This window comes from Vanrija pseudolonga, chromosome 3, assembly GCF_020906515.1.
Source record: "Vanrija pseudolonga chromosome 3, complete sequence".
NCBI classification, from domain to species: Eukaryota; Fungi; Basidiomycota; class Tremellomycetes; order Trichosporonales; family Trichosporonaceae; genus Vanrija; species Vanrija pseudolonga.
The window spans coordinates 2,811,401-2,834,386 of record NC_085851.1 but is presented as its reverse complement, the minus strand read 5'-3'; the positions used below and the strand labels follow the sequence as shown (position 1 = coordinate 2,834,386).

At 63.2% G+C, this 22,986-nt stretch overlaps 8 protein-coding genes across 8 annotated transcripts; 6 read left to right on the top strand and 2 right to left on the bottom strand.

Annotated features, from left to right (window-relative positions):
* Positions 1-266: 266 nt before the first annotated feature.
* LAE1 (Secondary metabolism regulator LAE1) lies at positions 267-1,497 on the top strand (the record flags this gene model as incomplete). Its single annotated transcript, XM_062771201.1, has 9 exons — positions 267-311; positions 349-468; positions 506-513; positions 554-625; positions 676-784; positions 818-961; positions 1,012-1,055; positions 1,098-1,204; positions 1,253-1,497. The coding sequence occupies 9 exons, from the start codon at positions 267-269 to the stop codon at positions 1,495-1,497; spliced, it is 894 nt and encodes a 297-aa protein (XP_062627185.1).
* A 392-nt stretch (positions 1,498-1,889) lies between these two features.
* On the top strand, positions 1,890-3,763 carry qcr-2 (Cytochrome b-c1 complex subunit 2, mitochondrial). Its single transcript, XM_062771200.1, has 3 exons — positions 1,890-2,154; positions 2,460-2,581; positions 2,637-3,763. Exons 1-3 carry the CDS (start codon positions 1,939-1,941, stop codon positions 3,613-3,615), a joined length of 1,317 nt encoding a protein of 438 aa, XP_062627184.1. The 5' UTR covers positions 1,890-1,938; the 3' UTR covers positions 3,616-3,763.
* Positions 3,764-4,006: 243 nt separating this feature from the next.
* On the top strand, positions 4,007-9,342 carry POLK (DNA polymerase kappa; the record flags this gene model as incomplete). Its single annotated transcript, XM_062771199.1, has 19 exons — positions 4,007-4,118; positions 4,165-4,185; positions 4,222-4,261; positions 4,301-4,367; positions 4,407-4,466; positions 4,512-4,577; positions 4,623-4,894; positions 4,932-5,061; positions 5,095-5,186; positions 5,228-5,437; positions 5,474-5,613; positions 5,653-5,819; positions 5,856-6,186; positions 6,676-6,880; positions 6,933-6,958; positions 7,112-7,333; positions 7,381-7,883; positions 7,920-8,546; positions 8,596-9,342. 19 exons carry the CDS (start codon positions 4,007-4,009, stop codon positions 9,340-9,342), a joined length of 4,038 nt encoding a protein of 1,345 aa, XP_062627183.1.
* A 132-nt stretch (positions 9,343-9,474) lies between these two features.
* On the bottom strand, positions 9,475-10,566 carry LOC62_03G004682 (uncharacterized protein; the record flags this gene model as incomplete). Its single annotated transcript, XM_062771198.1, has 2 exons — positions 10,433-10,566; positions 9,475-10,377 (listed from the first exon to the last, which is right to left on the bottom strand). Exons 1-2 carry the CDS (start codon positions 10,508-10,510, stop codon positions 9,475-9,477), a joined length of 981 nt encoding a protein of 326 aa, XP_062627182.1. The 5' UTR covers positions 10,511-10,566.
* A 2,373-nt stretch (positions 10,567-12,939) lies between these two features.
* Positions 12,940-14,138, top strand: LOC62_03G004681 (uncharacterized protein; the record flags this gene model as incomplete). Its single annotated transcript, XM_062771197.1, has 10 exons — positions 12,940-12,953; positions 13,284-13,373; positions 13,476-13,528; positions 13,584-13,659; positions 13,704-13,719; positions 13,775-13,792; positions 13,833-13,857; positions 13,903-13,909; positions 13,963-14,018; positions 14,071-14,138. The coding sequence occupies 10 exons, from the start codon at positions 12,940-12,942 to the stop codon at positions 14,136-14,138; spliced, it is 423 nt and encodes a 140-aa protein (XP_062627181.1).
* Positions 14,139-14,948: 810 nt separating this feature from the next.
* Positions 14,949-16,103, bottom strand: LOC62_03G004680 (uncharacterized protein). Its single transcript, XM_062771196.1, has 5 exons — positions 15,849-16,103; positions 15,752-15,811; positions 15,662-15,717; positions 15,131-15,599; positions 14,949-15,077 (listed from the first exon to the last, which is right to left on the bottom strand). Exons 1-5 carry the CDS (start codon positions 15,886-15,888, stop codon positions 14,971-14,973), a joined length of 732 nt encoding a protein of 243 aa, XP_062627180.1. The 5' UTR covers positions 15,889-16,103; the 3' UTR covers positions 14,949-14,970.
* An 854-nt stretch (positions 16,104-16,957) lies between these two features.
* Positions 16,958-18,248, top strand: TIP4-1 (putative aquaporin TIP4-1). The gene is made up of 4 exons (XM_062771195.1): positions 16,958-17,197; positions 17,262-17,484; positions 17,541-17,915; positions 17,983-18,248. Exons 1-4 carry the CDS (start codon positions 16,991-16,993, stop codon positions 18,129-18,131), a joined length of 954 nt encoding a protein of 317 aa, XP_062627179.1. The 5' UTR covers positions 16,958-16,990; the 3' UTR covers positions 18,132-18,248.
* Positions 18,249-19,696: 1,448 nt separating this feature from the next.
* Positions 19,697-22,983, top strand: LOC62_03G004678 (uncharacterized protein). The gene is made up of 7 exons (XM_062771194.1): positions 19,697-20,406; positions 20,464-20,564; positions 20,624-20,708; positions 20,762-21,200; positions 21,249-21,320; positions 21,360-21,451; positions 21,503-22,983. The coding sequence occupies exons 1-7, from the start codon at positions 20,333-20,335 to the stop codon at positions 22,728-22,730; spliced, it is 2,091 nt and encodes a 696-aa protein (XP_062627178.1). The 5' UTR covers positions 19,697-20,332; the 3' UTR covers positions 22,731-22,983.
* The last annotated feature ends 3 nt before the right edge of the window (positions 22,984-22,986 follow it).

Genomic DNA, 22,986 nt, shown 5'->3' with positions numbered 1-22,986 from the left:
TAAGTTGATGATGATGGCCGGCTCCAGCATCGCATGTTTGTCCCCGCCGCGTCGTCGTCGCCTCCCCCACCACAACAGCAGCAGCAGCAAGATGCCAGGTCGCCAGCGAGGCAGGACTGCGCGCGACGGCAGCTCCTCCGAGGCTGGTGGTTCGAGACCGGCGAGCACGGGTGCGGCGAACACAAGCGCCAGCCCCAACTCGTACTACATCTGGCGCGGGCGGACGTAGTGAGTACCCCGCAGAGTCGCTGACAGCCAGCAGCAGCATGTCGCGCGCGTACCAGTTCCCCGTGGACCAGGCCGAGGTGGTTGTGAGTAATGTCCTGTCGGGGCGATGGCTGACAGCAGCGGCTCGACAGGCAGCACTACCTCCTCGGCTCGCTGCCCGACCTGTACCGCGGGCCAGTGGATGCGGTGCTATCGTCCCCGGGCCGGGTACGCCGCGTGCTGGACGTGGGGTGCGGCACGGTGAGTGCGGGTGCGATGCAGGCCGCGCTGACGGCAGGGCATGTGGTGAGGCGTCTTCCTCGCGAGGACAGCACAACTGACCCAGGCTACACGAGATGGCGGCACGCTTCCCGCACGCGGACTGCGTCGGTGTCGACCTGCTGCCCCTCCAGCACAGGTGGGCCGGGTCTTGTCGTGCCGCTGAGACAAGCTAGCTCACAGCGGCAGCTCGAACCGCCCCAACGTGACCTTCATGCTGCTCGACGCGCCGGCGGGCCTCGACGTCTTCCCGGCCGAGTCATTCGACGTCGTGCACATCCGGCAGCTCATCTACGCGGTAGGTGGCGGTTGGGCCAGCGTCTGACGCAAGATTCCCGACTACGCTGCTATGCTGGCGCACGCGCACCGCGTCCTCCGGCGCGGTGGAATCGTCCTAATCCACGAGACCAACTTTGAGTGCTATAGCGTCTGGGAATGTCACTCGCCAGACGGGTTGCTACCGGGCCTCACGCGGGTAGGTGGCAGCCAGCCCGCGTTGCTCGCCCTGCTCACGCCGCCGCTCAGTGGAAGGCAGTTTTCTGCGACGCGCTCAGCCGCAAAGGCATTCAGTGAGTGTCAGTCGCTGTCGGTCGGCTCCTGACCCCGTCCAGGCTCGACGTCTTTGACCGCATGGAGGCACTGCTGGCCACAGCGGGGTTCACGGCCCCGATCGACGCATACTTCCACTACCGGCCCGTGTGTCCGCGCGAGCGAACTGGTGCGTGTGGGGTGAGGGTGGGCATGACATGACTGACGGCAACGGCAGACGTCGCGCAGCACGAGACAGAGAGCACACGCGCGCTGGTCGATGCCGCACGCCTGAGTGTTATCGATGAGGGCGTCCTCTCCTCCCCCGCTTACGACCTGCTCGAGGCCGAGGTGCGCCGCGAGCTTGCTGGCCAGGCGCGCGGGTCTGCTGGGGGGTTCAGTGGCGCCGGCGTGTTTGTGCCGTGGGGCTTCTGGTGGGTGCGGAAGGCAGCCGAGGGGGAGGCAGAGGGGGAGGGGCAGTAGAGGGGAGGTGCAGTGGGGTACTGTAGCTGTCATACACGAGACATGGGCAGTGGAGCAAGTCATAACAGCTTAAATACATGCAAGCATCCATTGTCGTCGTCATATGGGGTCCCCACGTCATGCCTCCCCCATCAGTGCCACAACAGCGGCGTAATGACCTTTTAATGCCGTTCGGATGCTGCGTCTGCCCCGCCTGGCGGATGGAATTTGACCCCGCGTCGCTGCCCAGGCAGTCGTCGCTGCGCTGCCTGCCTGCCTGGCGCTGAGGTCCACCGTGCCGTCGATTGGCTGTGTTTCCGACTGCACCCGTGAACGACGCTGCCTCGTTCGCTGGCTCGCTGCTCGCTCTGGCTCACTCGCTCGCAGGCTCGTCACCACACCACACCTCGTCTCCATCTCCTCCTCTCCAACTTCCCGGTCCCCTCCCCACTCCTCCCCCCCATGTCTCTCCTCCGCCTCCCCCGCGCCGCCCCGGCCCTCCGTCGGTCGTACGCTACCGCCGCCGCCTCGGTCGCAGAGGCCTCGGGCGTCAAGGTCGCCGGCATCGAAAACGGCTCGCGCTCCGGCACCACCACCGTCACGGTCGCTGTCAAGGCCGGTGCCCGCTACGAGACCACCCCCGGTGTCGCCCACGTCCTCAAGAACTTTGCCTTCAAGGTGCGTTGTGCTGCGGCGTGTGCCATGTGTTGGCGAGGTTGGGTTGCGCGCGCCGTGCCGCGCAGGTTCGGAGCGGAGCAGCTCGGATGATGGTGTGATGCGAGATCGCACCTGTGATGGATGGACACGGCGGGAGGCGCGCGGCATGGGCTCGCCTCGCCCAATGCCTTGTGCACCGGGGCAGGCGCATGCCCCGCAAGCTCCGCGACATCCACAGCCTAAGGCGTTGTCGCTGTCGCCGTCGCAACTCATACCGACACCTGCCACATCCCCTATACCTTGGCTCACATCACTGACCCTCCCAGTCGACTGCCTCCGGCTCGGCCCTCCGCACTGCCCGCGAGACTGAGCTCTACGGTGGTCTCCTCTCGGCCGGTCTCTCGCGCGAGCACCTCTTCCTCACCGCCGAGTTCCTTCGTGGCGACGAGTAAGTTGGACAACAACCAACCACAAACCACGGCCAACGCTCACACCTCTCACAGGGCCCACTTCCTTTCCCTCCTTGCCTCGGTCCTCTCCTCGACCCAGTTCCTCGCCCACGAGTACTCGGAGCTCGTCCTCCCCACCGTCCAGGGTGACGCTCTTGCCGCTGCCGCCGACCCCGTGACCGCTGCCCTCGACGCTGCCCACGCCGTTGCCTTCCGCCGCGGTCTCGGCAACTCGCTCTTCGCTGCCGAGCACACCCCCGTCTCGCTTGACGCCGTCAAGTCGTACGCCCAGGCCGCGTTCGCCAAGTCGAACATTGCCGTCCTCGGCCAGGGTATCTCGACCGAGGCCCTTGCTGCCGCTGTCGAGTCGGCCTTTGGCGCCGGCTCGCCCTCGGCTGCCTCGTCGCTCTCCACCACTGCCTCGACCTACTACGGTGGTGAGGCCCGTCTCCCCCTCGACACCCACGCCAACCCCGCCGCCCAGCCCACCCTCGTGATCGCTTACGGCCAGGCTGGCGCTGCCACCCCCGAGCTCCAGGTCCTCGCCAACGTCCTCGGCGGCGAGTCGGCCCTCAAGTGGGCTCCCGGTCAGACCCTCCTCTCCCTCGCTGCCTCGAAGACCCCCGGTGCTTCGGCCCGTGCCGTCCTCACCCCCTACTCTGACGCCTCGCTCCTCAGCGTCGTCGTCCAGGCCCCTACCAACGAGGCCGTCCGCGCCGTTGCTACCGACGTTGCCGCCGCCATCAAGGCCGCTGCCTCGGGTGTCAAGGAGGAGCAGCTCAAGAGCGCCGTTGCCAAGGCCAAGTTCACCCAGGCCACCGCCCTCGAGACCACTGGCTCGCTTGTTGCCGCCGCCACCCCCGCCCTCTTCGCCGGCTCGATCCCCGCCTCCAACGCCTCGTTCAGCGCTCTTGACGGTGTTTCCTCCTCGGCTGTCTCCAAGGCCGCCCAGGCCCTGTTCTCGGCCAAGCCAACAGTTGTCGCTGCCGGCAACACCCACGTCCTCCCCTACGCCGACGAGCTCGGCCTGTAAGGAAAAAAGCCGGAAAGATGCGAGTAGATAGAGACCAAATAGGTTTTTTTTAGCAAACCGCCCACACATCTCCGGTCATGCACCAGATTGGAATGGATATAGTGCGAGAAGGGGCAGGGGGTAGGAGGAGGCTATCAGCGTGATGATGTCTCGGACAAGTCGCGATGCGTGATGAACCCCGATGTCGAACGTTGTTCGGTTGACTGATAACGAGGTGGTTGGTGTTGTAAGCTGAAGGTCACCGTGGGAAAGTTTGTGCCTGATGGCCGACGGGTAATGACGAAGGATACAGGATGGGTGACTGGACTATGTGAGAGATTGAAAACAACGATACAAAAACAACAATAACAAAAACACTTCTCCTTCAACGCTCAATGCCGCCTTGGGCAACATGGACACCAGGCCCAAGGTAGAAGACACGACAGACGATGCGCGTGCAGCAGCAGAGAAGAGGCAGAAGAGCTTTGAGCGGTCGCTAGCAGGTCCAAGTGTGGGCAAGGCAGGTAGGTGGCTGGGCGCTGATGTGCCAAACCCCACCTAACACCCCAGGCCTTGCGCGCGACCAGACCGGTGCGTTGGTCAACTTTCTTCCTCTCTAACGCGCAGAGATCAACCGCATCATCGCCGACGCGTCCAAGGGCTCCAAGTGGGTCTACAACACCTGGGCAACACTGACCCGCGCCAGGTTCTACAACCGCCAGGTGCTCAAGGACAAGGAGTTGACCGAGAAGATTGAGTGGTTCAAGGCCAAGGTGCGGTGTTATAGTCCTTGATTCACCGCTGACTTGCAGAGAGATGAGCTCGTCAAGGAGGCTCAGCTGGAGCGCCTGACGACCGAGGCGGATAAGATCGTGAGTGAGCTAGCTTGTGCGCCAACATCGAGCTCACCTCGTCAGCTCCTCGAGGTCGAGGCGACACGGGATCTCTCTCAAACGATTGTCCATGTCGACATGGACGCCTTTGTGAGTTGCCACGACTGCAGGGATCAAACCAGCTCTGACATGCAGTACGCCGCGGTCGAAGTACAGCGCGACCCCTCTCTCAAGGGCAAGGCCTTCGGCGTGGGCTACGGCGTGCTCTGCACCGCGTCGTACGAAGCGCGCAAGTTGGGCTGCCGGTCCGGCATGGCGGGCTTCATCGCCAAGAAGCTCTGCCCGCACATCATCTTCACCGAGCTCCACTTCGACCTGTACACTGCCGCGTCGACAAAGGTGCGCGACGTGCTCAAGCGGTACGACCCGAGCCTGATGATGGCTGGCCTGGATGAGGGGTATCTCAAGTGGGTGGATGCTTCGTGGTGAACCCGCTGACGGCAGCATCACGCCGTACATGAATGAACACTCCATGAGCGCGTGGGACGTCGTCGCGCAGCTCCGCACCGAGGTCGAGGCGAGCACTGACCTCACTATCTCGGCGGGCATTGCGCCAAATCGCATGCTCGCGAAGGTGAGGACGCTGTTGTGGGTTGTCTGACGCCAGATCTGCTCGGATAAGAACAAGCCGAACGGAGCGTACGAGCTCCCGTTTGACCGGGCCACTGTGACGGCGTTCATGCGCGACCTCCCAGTCCGGTAAGCTAAAGCTCTCTCGTTGTCGTAGCTTACAGTCACAGCAAGATCCCGGGCTTTGGCCGAGTCACTGAACGGTGTCTTGAGGGTCTAGGTGTGGAGACGTGTGGCCAGATCTACGAGCAGAGGGCAGAACTTCTCGCCATGGACCACTGGTTCGGCTTCCGCGGCCTGTGCAAGGCGTACCTCGGCATTGCGTCCAACGTCGTCGAGCCGTACAAGCGTGAGGAGCGCAAGAGCGTTGGTGTGGAGCGGTGAGCACGCGTCGTAGGTTCCGGCTGACAACCCAGCACGTTCCGCGACAAGACGGACGACGCAGAGATCCTCGCCGAGCTCGAAAGCATCGCTGAAGAGCTCGAAAAGGATCTCACCACGCTACAGTACTCGGGCAAGACTGTCACTGTGAAGTACAAGCTCCACACGTATGAGAGTGGGTCCGAATGGCCTTGATGACCCACTAACAGCCCAGACAAGACTCGTGCGCTGTCGGTCAAGAAGTACATCAACACCAAGGACGAGATCCTTCCTATCGCCCTTGACCTCATGCGCAAGGAGCTGCCTGTTCGTATCAGGCTCCTCGGTATCCGGCTGTCCAACCTCAAGGATCTTACCATCCCCGATAAGGGCATCAAGACGGTAGGTCATCCACCGAGGGACGGGCTGACCTGGCAGTTCTTTACGTCGAAAGCCACCGCCGACGAGCCGCAGTCGTCGCGCCGTGCTGCATCTGAAACGATAGACTTATCCCTGTTAGACGAGGATGAGGAGGATGAGGAGCAGAACCTGCTCGGGGATGACTTCAAGCGCCCCTTAGACGAGCCCGATGGTGGCGACGACGACCTAGCAACCCCGGGATCGAGCCCCGTGCCAGATAAGGACCCCGAACACATCCTTGGGCCTGTGTGTCCACTCTGCTCCAAGGCGTTGGGCCCCGGGACGTCCAACTCGGAGCTCAATCAACACATCGACATGTGCCTTAACCGGGACGCACTGGGCGCCGGCAGTATGTCACCCCAGCCGAAGCGGCCTTCGAGCAGTGGCACGGATCACCGGCCCGACGGTTCGAAGCGGCGTCGCCAAGCGGGGCCCAAGGCGGCTGCGACTGCGGGCGCCGGCAGCATGATGAACAACTGGCTGAAGCGTGCCAACTGAGTAGACGGAGAAGCTAGACCTGTGTTGTATGCATTTGACAAGTCCATTGTGCTTGTGGTTAAGTCGGCCCCAGGTCCCAGCGAGCCTAAACACGGGGGGGTGACCCTGGCTGGCCCCGCTGCTGCCACACTCGATCGAGCTCGACAACATTCAAAATCTCCCGTCACTCGCTTGCTCGACGCGTCGCGCCCAGCAGCAGTCAGGTCGAGCTCCACAACACAACTTCGTTCCTTCCTCACATCCACCCACTTTCGTTACAGTCTCGACTGTCAATCCATGTCCGCGTCCTCGCCAACGGGATCAACGTCGCGGCCCAGCATAGCAAGTGACACGATGGCAGCCTTGACAGGCAACGAGACGGCAACGGCGCCGACGTCGCAGGCGCCGTCGTCGTCGCCCTCGCTCTCGCCCCCGCCGCCAGTGAAGCGCAAGGCTTCGTCGTCGGGCGCGGACGGTGCCGCGGCCACACCGAGCAAGAAGGCCAAGCCGGCCACTGAGAACGGCGGCCAGACGACGCCGCATGAGCGTGGCACATATTGCCATCAGTGGGTTGCGCGCGAGGAAGGCGGGTTGAGCGAGCGGGGCTGACTGGACCAGGTGCCGTACCAAGTGTGAACCCGAGGGTGAGTGGTGGTGGTGGAGACGGCGTACGGTTGCAGCTCGCACGCATGCTGCTGCGCGCGTGGTGCGGCTCGACGCAGAGGCCGAGCGAGGAGCCGGGTGACTCCCCCGCGCCGGAGATAGCGACAGGCTGGGCCGAGCTGACACCCCCGCAGATGTCCTCCGCTGCACAAGGTTGCGCAAGTACACCAAGGCGACGCCAGCACGCGCGTGCAACCTCGCGTGGTGCTTGCGCGACCTGAAGAAACGATACGGGCTCGACCCGGACGCGATCCGGAGCCGCAAGCCCGGGCCCGACGACGGCGCAGTGCACGACACGACCAAGGAATACGTGTTTGCGTGCCCGTGCTGCCTGGAGGAGTGCCAGAACGCGACGTGTGAGTGCGGATTTTATTTTGTGGGTCTGGCTGCTGACAACAACAAGGCCGAAAGAAGAAGGGGCTCGAGCCGCTCGGCGACATTGTCAAGCTTGCGGCCAAGGCTGGCGTCTCGGCGCTGGACCTCGTCAGCAAGACGGACGCCGAGGGGCCCAAACCGCAGGGCAAGGCGCGCACGAGTGTCGTTGTCGATCTGTCGGGCGAGCTGAGCGAGCTGAGTGATGTCGACGGGCAGCAGCAGCTGCCGAAGGCGAAGCCAAAGGCCAAGAAGGCGCGCCCCTCGGGAGCCAAGGACGCAAAGAGCACGAGCACGCCAAAGGGCAAGGGCAAGGAGGTGAAGGGCAAGGACAGCACGAAGAAGGGCAAGGTTGCCGCGGCCAAGGGCAAGGATGCGAAGGGCAAGGCGGCGGCAGAGGTGAAGAAGGAGGCCAAGCCGAAGGAGAAGAAACCGCCTGCACCCAAACCTGTGGTTGAGAAGCCTGTCGACCCGCCCGCGTTTGAAAAGGTCGACACGCGCTTGAGCCAAGAAGAGGCCGAGCAGCGCATGTATGTGAGTCACTGGTGCGACGAACAGCGCTGACGCCAGCTCCGCGAGTTTGTCTTCCGCTTCCGTGGGCTGCTCGGCATCCCAGACCGCAACCTCGGCCCGCTGGACGACTTTGACCGGCCGCTGAGCGAGGCGAGCGTGCGGTTGCTCGCGGGCGCGATGCTCGACCTGATCAGGGAGGAGCGCGAAGCGACATGGGACGAGGACACGGCCGACCTGGTACAGAACAGCCGCGAGGAGCTGCGGTACTATGCCGACCTGGCGCGCTTTGCGTCCATCTTCAACACGCTCACCGACGTGCTCGCGCTCGAGCTGCCCCCGGCGCCAGAAACAGCGCAGGAGCGCAACGACCGCGCGATGCGCGCGCTCCTCGACCTCGGCGACGACGAGGCCGTGCCCGGCTGGACGGACGCTGCGCCGTCCCGCCGCACAGCGGCAAGCCGTGTGCCGCAGGCGAGCGAGGTGGTCCGGATGATCATCGCGCTCATCAATTCGGCCATCCACTCGCCGCGTATCCGTGCAGAAATGGACCCGGGCGTCTACGACTTTGAGGCGCGCCAGCGCAACTTCAAGCAGCTCAAGGAGGAGAAGACGCGCTGGGACGGCGAGAAGAAAAAGCTCGGGCAGGAGCGCGTGCTGGCCAAGAGCGCGGCGCAGACCAAGGTGGTGCGGGCAAAGGTGGGTTTGATGCGGAAGGCGGTTCTAACCCGCACAGTCGGACACGGCACAGCACGACCACAACATGCGCAATCAGCTGCTCAACGTCAACCTCCGCGCAGTGCTCGCGCGCAAGAACATGCGCTTCGAGCCCATCGGGACAGACCTCGACGGCCGCGTGTACTACTTTATGACGCCGCGCGTGCTCGAGGAGAACGACCGGCGCGCGCCGACCGGTTGGGCCTCGGGCTTGCTGGTATGGGGACGTGGCGTGGAGCAGTCGGAAACGGCAGCGGCCAACGGTTCTGCTGCTGCTGCTGCTGCTGCCACCGACGAGCTCCCGCCCATGGTGGAGCGGTGGACACATTTCGGCAAGTCTGAGACTGTGCGCCAGCTGTCCAAGTGGCTTGCGTGGCGCTTCAGGCGACACGTCGCGACGATGGCACCGGCCGCGCCCAAGGCCAAGACGCCGAAGAAGAAGAAGTCGGCCGACGTGGCATCGGCGACCGCGACGCCGTCGCGCCCCGGCGGTGGCTCGCGCAAGGGCTCGCTGCTGGGCGTGGTCATCCCGCACAAGACGCCCAACGGGGTCAAGCGCGAAGATGGCGACGACGACGGCAACGAGTCGGACTCGGACCTGTCGTCTGCGCCCAGCGAGGACGACTTACTCGCCCTCCTCAACCCCGAGGGGTACGCTGCGTCGGCCGACGCAGTCAAAGAGCAGGGCGCGGCGCTTACGCAGCGCGTCGACGAGGTGGCCGAGTGGCTCGCCGTGCTCGAGTGGAAGGGGCTCGGCGAGATCTAGGCGGCGGCGTGGACCGGCCGGCCTAGTAGCATTGTAATATCTGCATGCAGTCACTTACACAGTATACACACAACAAGAGCGTACAGAGACACGTCGTCACACGTCACACGTCGTCGTCGTCACAGTCATCATCTACTTGCGCGCCGCAGCGAGCTCGTCCTCGAGCTCCTTGACGCGGGCCTGGAGGGAGCGGATCGTCTCGCGCATGCTCTTCTTCATAGCCTCGGCGGCGCGTACGAGGCGGTCCTGGCGGGCGAGGTGCTCGCTGAGGCCGTCGAGCGACGCGAGCGTGGCCGAGAGGGCGGGGTGTGGCGGGCGCTCGCCTGCAGCACCAGTGGGCGTCGGGGCGCTCGTCGACGGCCTGTCCGGCACGCCTCCGCCGACAGCGCGACGGCGCGGCGTCTCGGCCGCAGGAGGGATAGTGCGTATCGCGTCGGCGGGCGTCGCGACCTCGCTCTCGAGGAAGGGGTTGGCGCTGCCCGCGCGTTTGGGCGACCGGCCACCACCGCCGCCCAAACTCTCGCGCTTCCGCTTCGGCGCGCCGGCCGCGTCGAACAGGCGCTCCGACACGAGCGCGGCGGGCGTCGGGCTGCCCACAGCCGACGAAGGGACGGGCTGGCCCGGCGTAGCCTTGAGCGGCGTGGGCGTGTTGCGGATCGCGGCGGCCTCGAGCCCGTCCGCGTCGACGGCGGACCAGTCGATCCCGCCCTCGGCTTCGAGGGGGTCCGCCGCGGGCTTGAAGTACGCGCTGAGGGGGCGCGGCGGCGGCTGGCGCGGCGTGCTGTCGCCGGCGCCGCCTCCGCGGCCCAGCCCGACGAGCCCGAGCCGCGCAGGCGACGCGCCGAGCGTGTTCCCGCCGCCGGCGGTCGGCGTGCCGCTCGCGCTCGTCGCGTCGGGCCGGCGCACCTCGTCCTCCCACTTGAAAAACTTGCACCGCGCCGAGTCGTCCTTGGCTAGCGGGCACGTGTAGAAGTATCGTCCCGCATTCTTGGTCGTCGGGCCGGCTTGGTTGCGTTTACACTTTGCGCTGTGGCCCTGTGCGGGGGGTGAGCTACACTTGTCGCGACGCCACCCACACCACCACACTCACTGTGCACCGCACGTCCAGGCCGGGCGACGGCATCGTTGTCGTCGTCGTTGAAGTTCTGTACCGTCTGCGCGGGGGCATGGTTAAGTAGCAGCAGTGCAGCACGCGCTGGGGCGAGGCATAACGCGTGGGCAATGGGCAAGAGGCGAAGAGTGAATTGCGGCGGTCGTCGTTGTCAACATCGGTTGTGTGTCTTCGCACCGTGGCTTGAGGCATGAGGCGGCGGCGCGACGTCACGTCACGCCCAAACCGCGTGGAAATGCCTCCGTGTCAACAACACGGCGACTGGCGACTCTTCTTCGAGCCAGCCGCACCGCACACTTCCCATCGCCCGCTCGCCAAGGTGCCCGCTGTACTCGAGACACTGTACAGCCGGGCGTATCGCAGAGCACACAGCAAGAAGGCGAGCACGGCCCCGGGCACTATGGTGCACACGCGCCGGGCGACGGGGTACGGCTCGTTTGCGGTCGGCCACAGGGAGGGGTATAGAGTATGGCGCTCGCTTGCTCGCCACGGGCTGCTGCGATGCTGCCCGCCCGCCTCGTGCCCTCGCCTCTCTGGTCGACCTACAGACTTGATTCATTGTATGTGGTTCGGTTCTGCACGGCATGACGACGCGGCGACCCGACTCGACGGGACGCGGCGGGCCTTGGCCTGGCTTGACTGATGGGCGGGGAACGGATCTCGACGCTGACGGACGGTCTCTGACGCGCTTCATTGACGCATAGCAGCTGCGCCGATCTCCGGACACCGCTGTGACGTCCGTGACGCAGGGTCATCATGTCTCAGCCGCTGCTAGCGAGTCGCTCAGTGCTGTCGCAGCCCTCGCTGTCACATGTCACGACGGTGTGCCGGACACACCCGCCGCCGAGCAATCCGTACGAGTCACGACGGTTACGAGGTATGGCATGGTAGGGTGTGAGTGGCAGCGTGAGTGGGCACAACCAATGTCAAGACGTGAAGTCCCGCAGCGCGACGCGACCAAGCGACAGGTATGACCGCTGACGGCCGACCGGCTCCGGCACCGGCTCCTCCCCCCCCCCCCCCCCCCACCCCCGGCCCTCCCTCTGCGCTGCCGTGTCAACACCGAACCCCACATTGAGATGATGTGCTTCTGCGCACTCTCCGACGCTGATGTTGATGCTTTTGACCATCAGAAGCAGCCAGCTACTGCTGCTGCTCAATACAGCCTAGCCCAGGCCACGCCACCGCAACACCGCACGCGACGCGTCTCATCTCGCCACTAACCGCGCCCCCGCGCCTGCGCCCGATCGGCAGAAGACTTCTCGCGCCATTCAACGACGCCCCGATCGGCGCTCGGGCGATTGCGCCTGCGTTTGTGCCTTCTGGCGCTACACTGCGCAGGCGTGCGAGCGAGCGAGGCGGCGCAGATCCAGGGGATGAGGGTGGCGGGGGCGGGGCGAGGCGAGGCGCGGCGCGACGCATTTTGCCCTCATACGCCGAAGTCCACACGCGATCACACGATTCACCTCCTTCTCGCGCGGTTGCCAGGCTCCGACGCCCCCCTCACCTCGGATACGACGACGACAACGGCGGATGAATTCCCCGTGCCAACGAGACGCCGAGGACGAGTGCCATCAATGCCTCGTGCTGCTGCCGCTGCCGCTGCTGCCGAATCTGCTTAATCTGGTGCTGTCCTGCTCGTGCTGCTGCTGCTGTTGCGTGCTACAGGTGTTGTCAAGGTCGATCTTTACCGCTTTCATCCATACCGACTTTTTGCCACTAGAACGGGACGGAGCAGCAGCAGCAGCAGCGACGACGACGACACAATACAATGGCCCTCTGCGCCGCTGGGCACAGGCAATATCATCGACGAGGCGCACCGCTAACACCATCTCTCTGTTGCACTTCTCCTCGTCTAGAATTGCGGGCCCAGGCAGGCGCGAGCCGCCGCAAAGCACACCACCACCACGCCCGAAACCAAGCTCTTCTCACGACGACAGCGCTTGTAGGTAGGTCTTAAAGACGGCTAGAATAGTCACGATACACTGGGCACTGTCTGGCGCACTGGCGGGCGAGCGGGGGGCACACACACATCAATTGCCACCAGAACTTGACTCACACTCGCACTCACAGTCCACAACCACCCACAAGAACACACACACACACACGTCCCAGACCCCGCCGCGGCGTAGCGTCCCTGGGGCGACCAACGGCGACCGAGCGAGCGACGACGACCAAGACGGCGGTCGCAACGACGCCTGTGACGACGCCAACAAGCAAAACACCACACACACATCACACTTCTTGGCTCTTCGCCGCCATAACTCCTCTATCTCGCCCCCTGACCCCCGCGCCCGCCGCCCGTGTGAAGCAAGCAAGACCAGGCATCTCAAAGCAGCAAGCAAGCAATCAACTCGCACTGCGCCGCGCTGCCGACCCCCCACACGAGGGGCTGTGCTCCCCCTCCCCGGCCCTCCCTTCCCCCTCTAGCTCCGCCTGACGGCCCGCGCCCAGTGCCCCGCCTGGCGTCAAGGGCCCACTCCGCCATGACCGGTCACCAGTGAGTCGTGTTGTGAATCCCGCTCGACACTCGCCCCCAACGCCTTCGCAGCGAGCCGAGCCATGCGCTCCGCATTTGCTTGTCGTGTTCGCCCCGCGCACATTGCAATGTTCTCGACCGTGTTAGCCTCGTTCCGTCGTGTGCGCCTCGCCAGTTCGCCCCGCAACGAGATATAACCCTCGACACACGACGATAGAGTGCAGCCCCTCTCCGACTTTGGGTTGCAAGTTCTCTCACTCGCCGCCGCGTCGCCCTCTTTCTTCTTCGAATCACCGCTCCGTCACCGCTCCGCCGGCCACTCGGCTTGTCTTTTGACGCTCACGCGCCTAGTGATTCCTTGACTCCCCTCTACCGCTTGACTGGACTCCACCAGATGTCGGTTATTGGAGACCTTGAGGAGAGGTGGGACGTCTACTTCCGGTGAGTGAGACGAGGGTTGGGTTGGAGGCGGGGGGCAGGGTGTGGGGGGTTGGACTTGTGGGCAGCAAGGCCCTCGCCATGGACTGCTAACGCCGCTCGTAGCCAGTATCACCTACACTCGTGTATGCACGCCGAGTGTATTTGGGTAGACGGAAGTGAGTTGGCCCATGCGCGTGTGTGTGACCACGATAAGATTGACCCTGCTCGCAGTGTGGTACTTCCCCGAGCCGGGCCGCCGCGCAGCGACGCTGCACATGTTCACTCCGTCGCGCCAAGGCCCTATTGAGTGAGTTTGACAGCGTTGCACAGGGCGATCACTAACTCTCCCAGCGACTTCAAGGCAAGTGTGGCGGTCATGGCCTCGTTCCCTCCAACTGCACACGCAAGCTGACCCTTGGCAGTACTACGACTTCCACCTGGTGAGCATGGACGTGTCACACCCACCTGACAGTTTACCAGCCGAACGGGACCGTCATTGAGCAGAGTAAGCCCACAGCCGTTGCATGGAGACAGTCGCTTACATTCCAAGTGGTTTGGTATGTCGTGTGTGCGGCGGGTGGAGCCGAACCGACCTTGACGTTTCATTCAGGCGCTACATCGGCCTCGACGACCCGAACAAGGAATGGCTCCAGGACTACGTGGCCTGTGAGTGGCGCTTGGTTGTCGTCGCCACACACTCGTGCTGACTCTACTGCAGACAACCTCAACATGGTCACTGTCGACATGGTGGTCCTGACCCCCGAAGACTCCGAGGAGTCGACCTGAACACGGTGAAGCGAAGCGACTGCGGCCGGCCGCTCGAATACTCGGCCCCCGGAAACACGCAAAAACAAGAAAGAATACATATTATCAAGCTGTCCACTACGATGCGATAGTTCTACTCTCTCTCTCTCTCAAACCGCTCCAGACGTCTCCCGCCGACACACATGTGCCCCTCCCACCACACCACACTGTGTCGGCCATATCATGATCACGCCTAAATATGCCTATTCCCCCACCCCTGTTGTGAACACGAAGCAGACTACCCGAGTCTCGCGCTGGGCGCGCAGATTCTCACGACCCTATCTGTATGCGCACACCTAGACGCGACTGTAGCATAGCAATGATCTTGTAGTTAGAGTGTGGCGGCGAGTTGTTATGAGGATGAAAGATGTGAGCGGTGTGGCGGGGGTGGGGGGGTGGTACTGACGCGTGGCCGTTTTTCTTCTCATACCCCTAACTTTTGACAACCCATCACCAGCATACGATAGCACCGACGAGCAGAGCTAGTGGCCCACCCTTGCGGGACACGGACTCGGCCTCGGGTCGTCAGAACACATCGTCGCCCGTCGTCGGCGAGACGCGCCACCTCACGGCCACGCCGGGAGCGGCATCAGCCCATCGCATACCGCCGTCCGTAGGTGGTCAGTAAAGTCAGCGGGGCCGGGGTCAGTGAATACCGATCACCGCCGCTCTCTTGGAGGCCGACAAGCCGGGTCTCGACACCGCGACGCCGACAAGCGCGCGCGGAGTTTCCGTCCTCGTGTCCCCGCCTCGTATGTCGGACGCCGTGTATGCCGAACACCAATCCATACCTATGTACATGCCCCACCCTCCTCTAGTTGCCCGGCGCGACGCTGCTGTCGGCGAGGTACGCGCTAATGTGCTCCGGCACGGGCGCGACGTTGAAGTCTGACGGCTGGGGCGTGCCGTACGCGAGGCGGGCTGGGTGTGTCAGCGGCGCAATCAGCCTGCAGACACCTGCACACGCCACTCACTCGGGATGATGCCCGCCCACGTCTTCCCCAGGAGGTCCTTATCCTCCACATCCTTCCTCTCCTCGCCCGGCTGCCCAGAGCGCACCTTGGCGCTAGCGCTCAACACGCGGATCTTCAAGAACCCCGTGGTCGTCATCTCGGCCTTGTTCGGCTCGCGGCAGTGCTCCCATCTGCCCGGCACGACGGCGTTGACGATCTGCCGCGCCGCCTCCCATTTCGCCTCGGCCGCGGTGGGCGTCGTCTCGTCCCAGTCCTCCACGACGCCGTGGAGCACCGCCGAGCGGTGGTTCATCGTGTGGTGGAACGCGGAGAGCGCGAGGCCGATTCCGTCGAGCAGCGTCGCCGTGATGCACACCCTGCTCTCGGGCGGCAGGAGCTTGACGAGCCGCGCCTTGTGGTACCCGTGCAGGTAGACGGTTAGGTCGCCGTTCGCGTCCTCGAAGATGGCAGAGATCATGGGGATGCATTGCTGGGGAAAAGCGTTAGACGTGTGGCCGGTTGTTTGTTGGGAGGGGCGCCCGCTCAGCTCACAGGGTTCCCGTCGAGGTCGACAAACGCGACGTTGACAAAGTGTGACTGCTCGATGACTTGCATCAGCGCGGCGTCCCAAGCATCACCCACTCTCGCGGATCGTCTTGACGTCGTACCGGCCCTTCTGGGGCTCGCGGTTGATGTTGTTCTCTAGCCGTCAGCGCTGTAACAGGGAGTACGCACGCACCGTGGGTCTTGTCGTAGACCTTGCCTTCGGATGTGGTCATTGTGCTGGTGGTGTTGCTGCTGCGGTGTGCCGATGACAACAACCCCGGCTATCAGTGCCCTGGTTGGACTTTATAGCTGACGTCCGGGATGCATCCTATTCGCCTCGCGCGAGATTTAGGCGAGGTGCGTGGGGCCTGTGGAGGCGCCTGTCTGCATCTGCATCACCTGATAGGTGTATGCGCGCTTGTGCAGGCTGGTGTATGGCACGTAGACGGCGCTCGCGATACGCGTCGGCTGTCAAAAGCAACGTTCGAGGTCATGGCGGGGCGGCTACCGGCGTGACCGAATGTATAGGCCACCTTCCGACGACTAACGCCGGTGGCCCTCACTGTAGGTAAATGCTCCACTCGCCCACATAACCGCCACCGCCGGCCAAGCGCCCACCTCGCGGCACTGGCCTCCACCCCTCCACCAGCGTCGAAAGCAACGGTGCGATAGTGGTGGTCAAAGCGATCAGAGGCACTGCCTCGCCTATCGCGGCTCTGCAGGGTAGGCAGGCCTCGCTCGCTCGCGTGGTGTGGATGCTACTCCCTGGCTATGAAGCCGAGCGACCGTGCGGCACTCGGGCCGGTGGCTCGGGTCCTCAGGCTCCTCCGGACTCCGACGCACGCCGTCGTCGCACTCGGCCACGGCCAGCAGCTACATAGGTGCCGTGCCGAGCGCCAAGCCGTGCTGACGGCTGTGTCGGCCTCATGGCCGCGAGGTGGCGAGGAAATCGCTCACAGCCAGGACCAGTGGCAGCGATCCGGCACTTTGGCCGGGCCCGCGATGCGGCGATCACCTGGGCTGCCACTCCCACAGCCGATGCATGCTACCTCGCCTGCCTCGTCACGCTCGCCACGCTCCTCTGCAAGTCTTGGCGGCTTACAGGTGTGTTTGCTTGGACGAGTCAACGCCCGCAAAAACCTGGGATGAGTTGATAAGCACTCCCACCGCGGCCGTGTGGGGTCCCGCGCTGGGCGGGCCTGGGCCAAAAACTTGACGTCACTACTGGAGCTCCAAAACATAGAATGGCAAGCTATAAGGCCGGCGACCACGGGACAGCAGCAACACTCATCTCGTTATCGACACCACTCCCTCGCAACAGCACTCACTCTCGCCATGTCGAAACTCAGCGAATCCACATCGCACGGCGCGCCAGTCCAGATCACCCTCAAGTCGGCGACCGGCTCACACCCCGTCATCGCGTGCTTCCCGGGCTCCTTTGCGCCCGGCGCGCGCAACGAAAAGCACGACCCAAGGCCGTGGTACCGCTGCCGCGAGTACCTTCTCGGAGGGTGGGGACAGCATGAAGTGTGGCGCTCTGCTGTGAGTCACACGAAGAGCCCTCCGCAGCGTAGGTGGCACGCCACGACTGACACCCACATCGCAGGTCGTCGAAGGCATGGCGTCCCTCATGCTCGTCTTTGTTGCCGGCCAGATCGCGGGCACGCTCAGCGCCTACCAGACAAAGTTTATCGGCGTGTACATTGGCGTGTCCAACATTTTCCTCATCAGCCTGTTCATCTTTGCGACGGCGCCAGCGTCGGGCGGGCACATCAACCCGGTCATCACGTTCTCCACCATCCTGTGTGGCATCTGCCCCGTGTCGCGAGGTGAGCACAGCACAGCACCCCTTTGACTTTGCGCATCACGCTGACTGGCCCCGAAGGCGTCCTGTACATGATTTTCCAGATAGCTGGCGCCGCGCTCGCCGGCGGTGTCCTGCGCGGTGTGTGGGGACTGGAGCTGGCAAGGACGTACCACGGCGGCGGGGGCTGCTTCTTCGACAACCACACAACGACTGCTGGACGCGTCTACCTCAACGAGGTCATGTCCACTTTCTCCCTCCTGTTCCTCTCGTACGGCGTCGGCCTTGACCCTCGACAGGCCGTCCTCTCCGGCCCCAAGTTTGGCCCCTTCCTCGTCGGCGCGTCACTTGGCCTCGTGTCGTTTGCAAGCTCCGGCATGATCCCCGGCTATGGTGGCGCACAGATGAACCCTGGCCGTTGCTTCGCGTACGCGATTGCGCAGGGCGACTTTTCGTGTAAGTTGTGTCCGAGAGGAGGAGCAGAGCAAGACAGAATAAAGTGGCACGGCTGACAACGCCACAGACCACTGGATCTGGTGGTTCGGCCCGGCTGTCGGCGGCATCATCCAGGCCATCATGTACAACTCTGTCCCGCCGTTTCACGCACACGAGTCAAGTGCGCCGGTTGAGACGTCCCCACCTACCGAGACGGAGCGGAGCGGTTCAGTCTAACCGCTGACTCATGACTTCCGGTTGGGGCGACAACTGTACGCAATAGTGACGATATCGGGAGACCGCACAAGCATTTACAACAGTATCCTTTTGGAATGTATAATACGTTGCATGCCGCGGACGTGGTGTAGACGGAAGGTCCGACTCTGCCAAGAGGACCCGACCAGAAGTATTAGGCATGCCACTTGGAATACTAAACACTCTTTGGAATGCATTCACCCAGGCCCGCAGCAGCATTTGGATACCCCAGCCTTGGTTAGGCCCAGGCTCTAGGCCCCTTTTGCACAGTGCTGCAGTGCTGCCGCCCTGCCTGCCCCCCGTTTCAGGACATCACACGCTGAAACGCGGCGGATGACGAAGCTATCATTAGGCCTCGCGAGTGCATGTGGGACAGGTGCCCAAGTGCACTACTTGAAGCAGGACAAGCAAGCACAGGCAAGTCATGTGGGCTCGCAGCAAGCAAGTAAAGCAAAGCATGCACTGTGTCGTGCGGGGCTCTCGGCCGGCCAGCCGGCACGGCACGGCAGCGGCGGCGGCATCCCATTCATTCATGCGGAGGCGGCGGCCGCGATTCGTGCGTTCTCACGGCGCAAGGGGCCGTTTTGGCCAGGTTGGGCGAGTGGCCCTATTTCGGGCCTGCTTGCCTCGGGGGTGGGCGGCGTGCGGCGTGCGTGCGTGGGCGCGTGGGCAACCAACCACCCAGCTGGCGGGCGCGCGCGTGTCGGCCACCGTCACATCTGCAACGACGACGACGACAACAATGCCAGCCCCCTACCTACTGCTTACCCCGGGTTTCCCATCGACAATCAACATGGCGGGGGAGGGGGCGGTGGAAAGTGTCTTATACCACCGGTGCATCCGCCTCGGAAGTTGCCCCGCGCGAAAACCTTGTGCAGCACAATACCAGACGTGTCGTGTTTTGTGCTGGTTCTGGTTCTGGTACGGGGCATGCCGTTAACAGATACAAACCTGGCTGGCTGGCCAGGGCAGTGGGGGGAACAGGAGGGGCGGGGGAACGCTGGCTGCCTGGCTGGCCCGCGTCTCGTAGTGGGTGGGTGGGGCATGGCGTGGCATATGGCATTGCCTGTCTGTCTGACGCTCGCTCTCTCCCCTCGCTCGCTGCACAGACCCATGCATCAGACATGCAAGACACATCATCTGTGCATCACGTTTTGAAGGTTTTCCTCGACGCAACACGGTGCCGCGGCGGCGCTCGATGCCGTCATTTCAATAGCGACATTGCATTCGAGATGCAAAACAGCTGCTGGCTGGCTGGCAGAGTGCCCGCAGCATCCTGACCGCACCGTAGCGTACCGCGTGCCGCCGCCTCGGCTCGGCTTGCTTGGCTGCCTGGCTGTGCCGCCTGGCCGCCGTCGCCGCCGCCGCTGCCCTCGCCCGCTTATTCCAGACCCAAAACCCTATGTAACCACGTCGCAGACTCGTGACTGACTGGCTGGCTGCTGGCTGCTGGCTGCTGCTGGCTGGTGGATGTTTGCTTGCTGCCCTCTCCGCCACCACGTTCCTTGTTGATTGCCGCTTTCATCGCAAACGACTGTCTTGACCCGACTATACAACTCTCGCGTCCAAGTGCATTCAATTAGAACGGCGACGACGCACGGCTTAGGCCACCTCTACTAGCTTTTTCCTTGTTTCATTCCTTTTCATTCTCATCATCTCGCTCTCTCTCTCTCTCTCTCTCACATCTCTCACATCACTCCTCCGGTCGTCGTCGTTCTCTATTGCGTCGTTTCTCTCTTCCCCTCCCCCCTCTCTCTTCCCCCCTCCCCCTCTTCCCTCCTTGGACACTTGCAACAGCAGCGACAACCTTGAACGGACCGCGGCTGTTCATTCACCCCTCACAACATCCCCACCACCCCACCCCACGCCTAGTTTCAACCCCTCTCTCTTCCGACGGACGGACGCTCGTTGGGTCGCATTCACGAGGATACGACACGCCGGAACGTTTTAACCCCCTTGACTGGAACCCCTTGGATCTGTCTCTCTCGCTCTACGACAGCGTGTTGGCTCCGTGATCCTCGCTCGAGCTCACACCATCCCACCCACCCACTCGCATTTACCATCACCCTAGTGTCCGCAACACGACCAGGGCGGTAAAGTGGTGTGCCCGAGCCCACGACGATCGTCTTTATTCGTCACTCTTCTTCTTCTTCCAGCACATCGAGTCTCGTCCAGCAATAGCAATGGGCGACAACACACGCTACGGCAACCCTGCCGAGTACGATGTGGACCTACACTCGATCTACGCCGCCTACCTGTGAGCCGCCCGCCTCCTGCACTCCTTGTCCTGCCCGCAGCGGCTAACACTTTACAGGGGAGACTTTGACGCACAAAACATCGACTGGTGGGACGCATCCTGGGGTGGCTACTTTCGCTCGTACAACGAGTTTCTCGGCTTCGGCTGGGATGCGATGGGTATGTTTTGGAGAGAGAGACAGGCAGCGGGGAATGCCGAACGCAGCTTACTCCGCCAGTCGTCGTCGACAGCATCACCGGTCGTGCACACATCGGTGCGAAGCGAGAGCAGATTGCCCTCTTTGCGCGCATGATCAAGACTCGGTGAGCACAGCCCCGCAGCAAAGCTAGCGCGCAATTTCGTTGACGCATCCCAGCTTTGGTGAAACTTTGGACAAGGAGCCCCCATCGCTCCTGCCTCTGTCACCTGCGCCTGCACGATCGCGCACATTGCATCGCACGGTCCACATTACCGACCTGCAGTCCTACAAGAAGCTGGCCACTACCATGAGCCCGGCTGAGCTCCTCCACTTGCGGGCAAGGGTTCGCACTGGAGAGCCAGCTGTCATCACGGCCCTGTTCCACGCCGGAGCACCAGACACTGACGGCGGTGCCGCGGCGGCAGGTGTTCGAACCAATGGCCAGGGCTATTCGTGGGCTTGCATCAAGTCGACCTGGTGGGAGAAGGGAGGTCCTCCTCAAGGCTTCATTCCCGGCCATGGACGCACTGTCATGGCCAAGCCTGGTCAAGGCGGCAAGGGCCTGATTCTTGAAGTTGGCCTCGCTGCGTTGCGATGCGCCAATCTGCGTGCGGTTGTGAGTGAAACTGCAATCGTCATAGGCCGCGCGCTGACTCATTCCCAGGACGTCTGGCCCCCGATCCCCGACAAGAACTATCGCAAGGCCCACTACGTCATTGAGGAGTGGGTGGACAAGGTAAGCGCGCAGTCGGTGGGCAGGGCGCTGACCTTGTAGCGTACGAACACGGAGCGCCCTAGCTATCCTCGCGCCTTTGGCTTTGGCAGGAGTCAGTTCATTGCCGAGAAGAGCGTGGAGCGGATTGTCGAGTGAGTGTCGTGTACGCCACACGTAGTTGGCGACTGACACGTTCCCCCCAGCGCCTCGATCCAAGGCCTCGCCTCGCACGAGACGGATGCGCACGCCAACACACTTATCCTGCTGTCCGTGGGCGAGCCGCAGCCGATCCCTCTACCTGCAAGCTCAGTCTTGGCGCCAAACATTATGCAACTCGACGTTCTGCAGCTCGAGTTGGCGCTCCTCCAGCAGGCCCAGCGCCAGGGTGTCCCTGGCGTTGGTGACCGTCGCCAGCCCCTCGCCTCGCTCCGCCAGCTCCTCCACCACCTTCAGATCCCCGTCGCCCCGCATGCGCCGCTCGGAAACGCAGGTAATGAGGCCTTCTACACGGTCCTCGCCTTCCAAAAGCTCCTGATGCGCGACACTCGACTTCCTGACCAACTGTTCACCCAGCCGACATTTGCGCAGCAAGACTACTTTGCTCACCCGCCCATCCCCCCGTACGCGGGCGGAACCCCCTACGGGTCGCCGTATGGTGCGCCACTGCCCCCTCCGCCACCAATTAGGGCTGACGGTCGAAAGGGCTCTAGTTCATCTCTCCACCGAATCTCGCAGGCTTCCGCCGATTACGAACCACCTTCCTTTCAAGCTCCCCTCACAAAACAGCATACCGGTGACTCAAATCGCCGTCCCGCATCCATGACAGCAAGAAGAAATAGCAACACTCGTCAACCCAGCCGCATCGATATCCCCCGCTCTCAATCCGTGTACTGGGACGACTCGGAGTTCTCTGCCGACGGCCGCCCACCAAGACGGCACAACAACGGCGGCAGCGACTCTGCACCTTCATCTCCCGACCAGCGGTCGCCAGACACACGGCCAACCCGCACCTCCACTTCTGTTCCTCCTAGTTCATTACGGCACTCTCAAGTGTTCCCTACCCCAACTTCCTCTAATAGGCCGACCCTTCCCAACTCGCGATCAGTTTCCTTCCACGACGAGCGCAGACCTGCCACCATTCGCAGCATGGGCTCGAGTAGTGGCAGCAAGGACTCTGGATCGGCTGATACTGGACGGCTAGGCTCGCGTTCCAACAGCGGCACGGCCCTCGGTCCCAGCCACCTCTCTGCGTCGCACACGAGCTCTGGCGCCTCTGGCTCTGGCTCTGCGTCGTCGGCCAATGACTCTTCCGCCGCTGGTCGTGCGACATCCGAGGCAACCGTTGTCCCCGAAGCCCGTGCGCGCAAGACCAAGAGCGGCTCTGGCGTCAAGCACATTACTGGCGCCCTGGCCAAGTTCTGGGTCGACTAGATGTTGTCAAACTGTCTTTCTGCTGGACAATCTCCCTCTCTCCTCCCTCCCCTATACACAGAGTTTCGTCACATGTGCCTCTCACCCCCATGGACACTTTATCCTCACTCTGGACACTAGCATGCTCCCCCTCCCCCCCAAACCTCAGTGGTTCGTAATATGGTCAGCCTTGCGCCATACAATAGTCTCGGCATCCTCATGACTCTCACACTTGGCTGTGTTCACGTTTTATCATGCATTCATTCATAGGTAGCTG

What these genes read in the sequence shown, in the direction of transcription:
- qcr-2 (XM_062771200.1), top strand. Translation starts at nt 1,939, where the DNA reads ATGTCTCTCCTCCGCCTCCCCCGCGCCGCCCCGGCCCTCCGTCGGTCG. An exon ending in TCAAGAACTTTGCCTTCAAG is followed by an intron (nt 2,155 to 2,459) that starts GTGCGTTGTGCT and finishes TGACCCTCCCAG; the next exon opens with TCGACTGCCTCCGGCTCGGC. An exon ending in GAGTTCCTTCGTGGCGACGA is followed by an intron (nt 2,582 to 2,636) that starts GTAAGTTGGACA and finishes CACCTCTCACAG; the next exon opens with GGCCCACTTCCTTTCCCTCC.
- LOC62_03G004680 (XM_062771196.1), bottom strand. Translation starts at nt 15,888, where the DNA reads ATGACCACATCCGAAGGCAAGGTCTACGACAAGACCCACG. An exon ending in GGTCTACGACAAGACCCACG is followed by an intron (nt 15,812 to 15,848) that starts GTGCGTGCGTAC and finishes GCTGACGGCTAG; the next exon opens with AGAACAACATCAACCGCGAG. An exon ending in TCGACCTCGACGGGAACCCT is followed by an intron (nt 15,600 to 15,661) that starts GTGAGCTGAGCG and finishes GCTTTTCCCCAG; the next exon opens with CAATGCATCCCCATGATCTC.
- TIP4-1 (XM_062771195.1), top strand. Translation starts at nt 16,991, where the DNA reads ATGTCGAAACTCAGCGAATCCACATCGCACGGCGCGCCAGTCCAGATC. An exon ending in ATGAAGTGTGGCGCTCTGCT is followed by an intron (nt 17,198 to 17,261) that starts GTGAGTCACACG and finishes CCCACATCGCAG; the next exon opens with GTCGTCGAAGGCATGGCGTC. An exon ending in CATCTGCCCCGTGTCGCGAG is followed by an intron (nt 17,485 to 17,540) that starts GTGAGCACAGCA and finishes CTGGCCCCGAAG; the next exon opens with GCGTCCTGTACATGATTTTC.
- LOC62_03G004678 (XM_062771194.1), top strand. Translation starts at nt 20,333, where the DNA reads ATGGGCGACAACACACGCTACGGCAACCCTGCCGAGTACGATGTGGAC. An exon ending in TCGATCTACGCCGCCTACCT is followed by an intron (nt 20,407 to 20,463) that starts GTGAGCCGCCCG and finishes AACACTTTACAG; the next exon opens with GGGAGACTTTGACGCACAAA. An exon ending in CTTCGGCTGGGATGCGATGG is followed by an intron (nt 20,565 to 20,623) that starts GTATGTTTTGGA and finishes TTACTCCGCCAG; the next exon opens with TCGTCGTCGACAGCATCACC.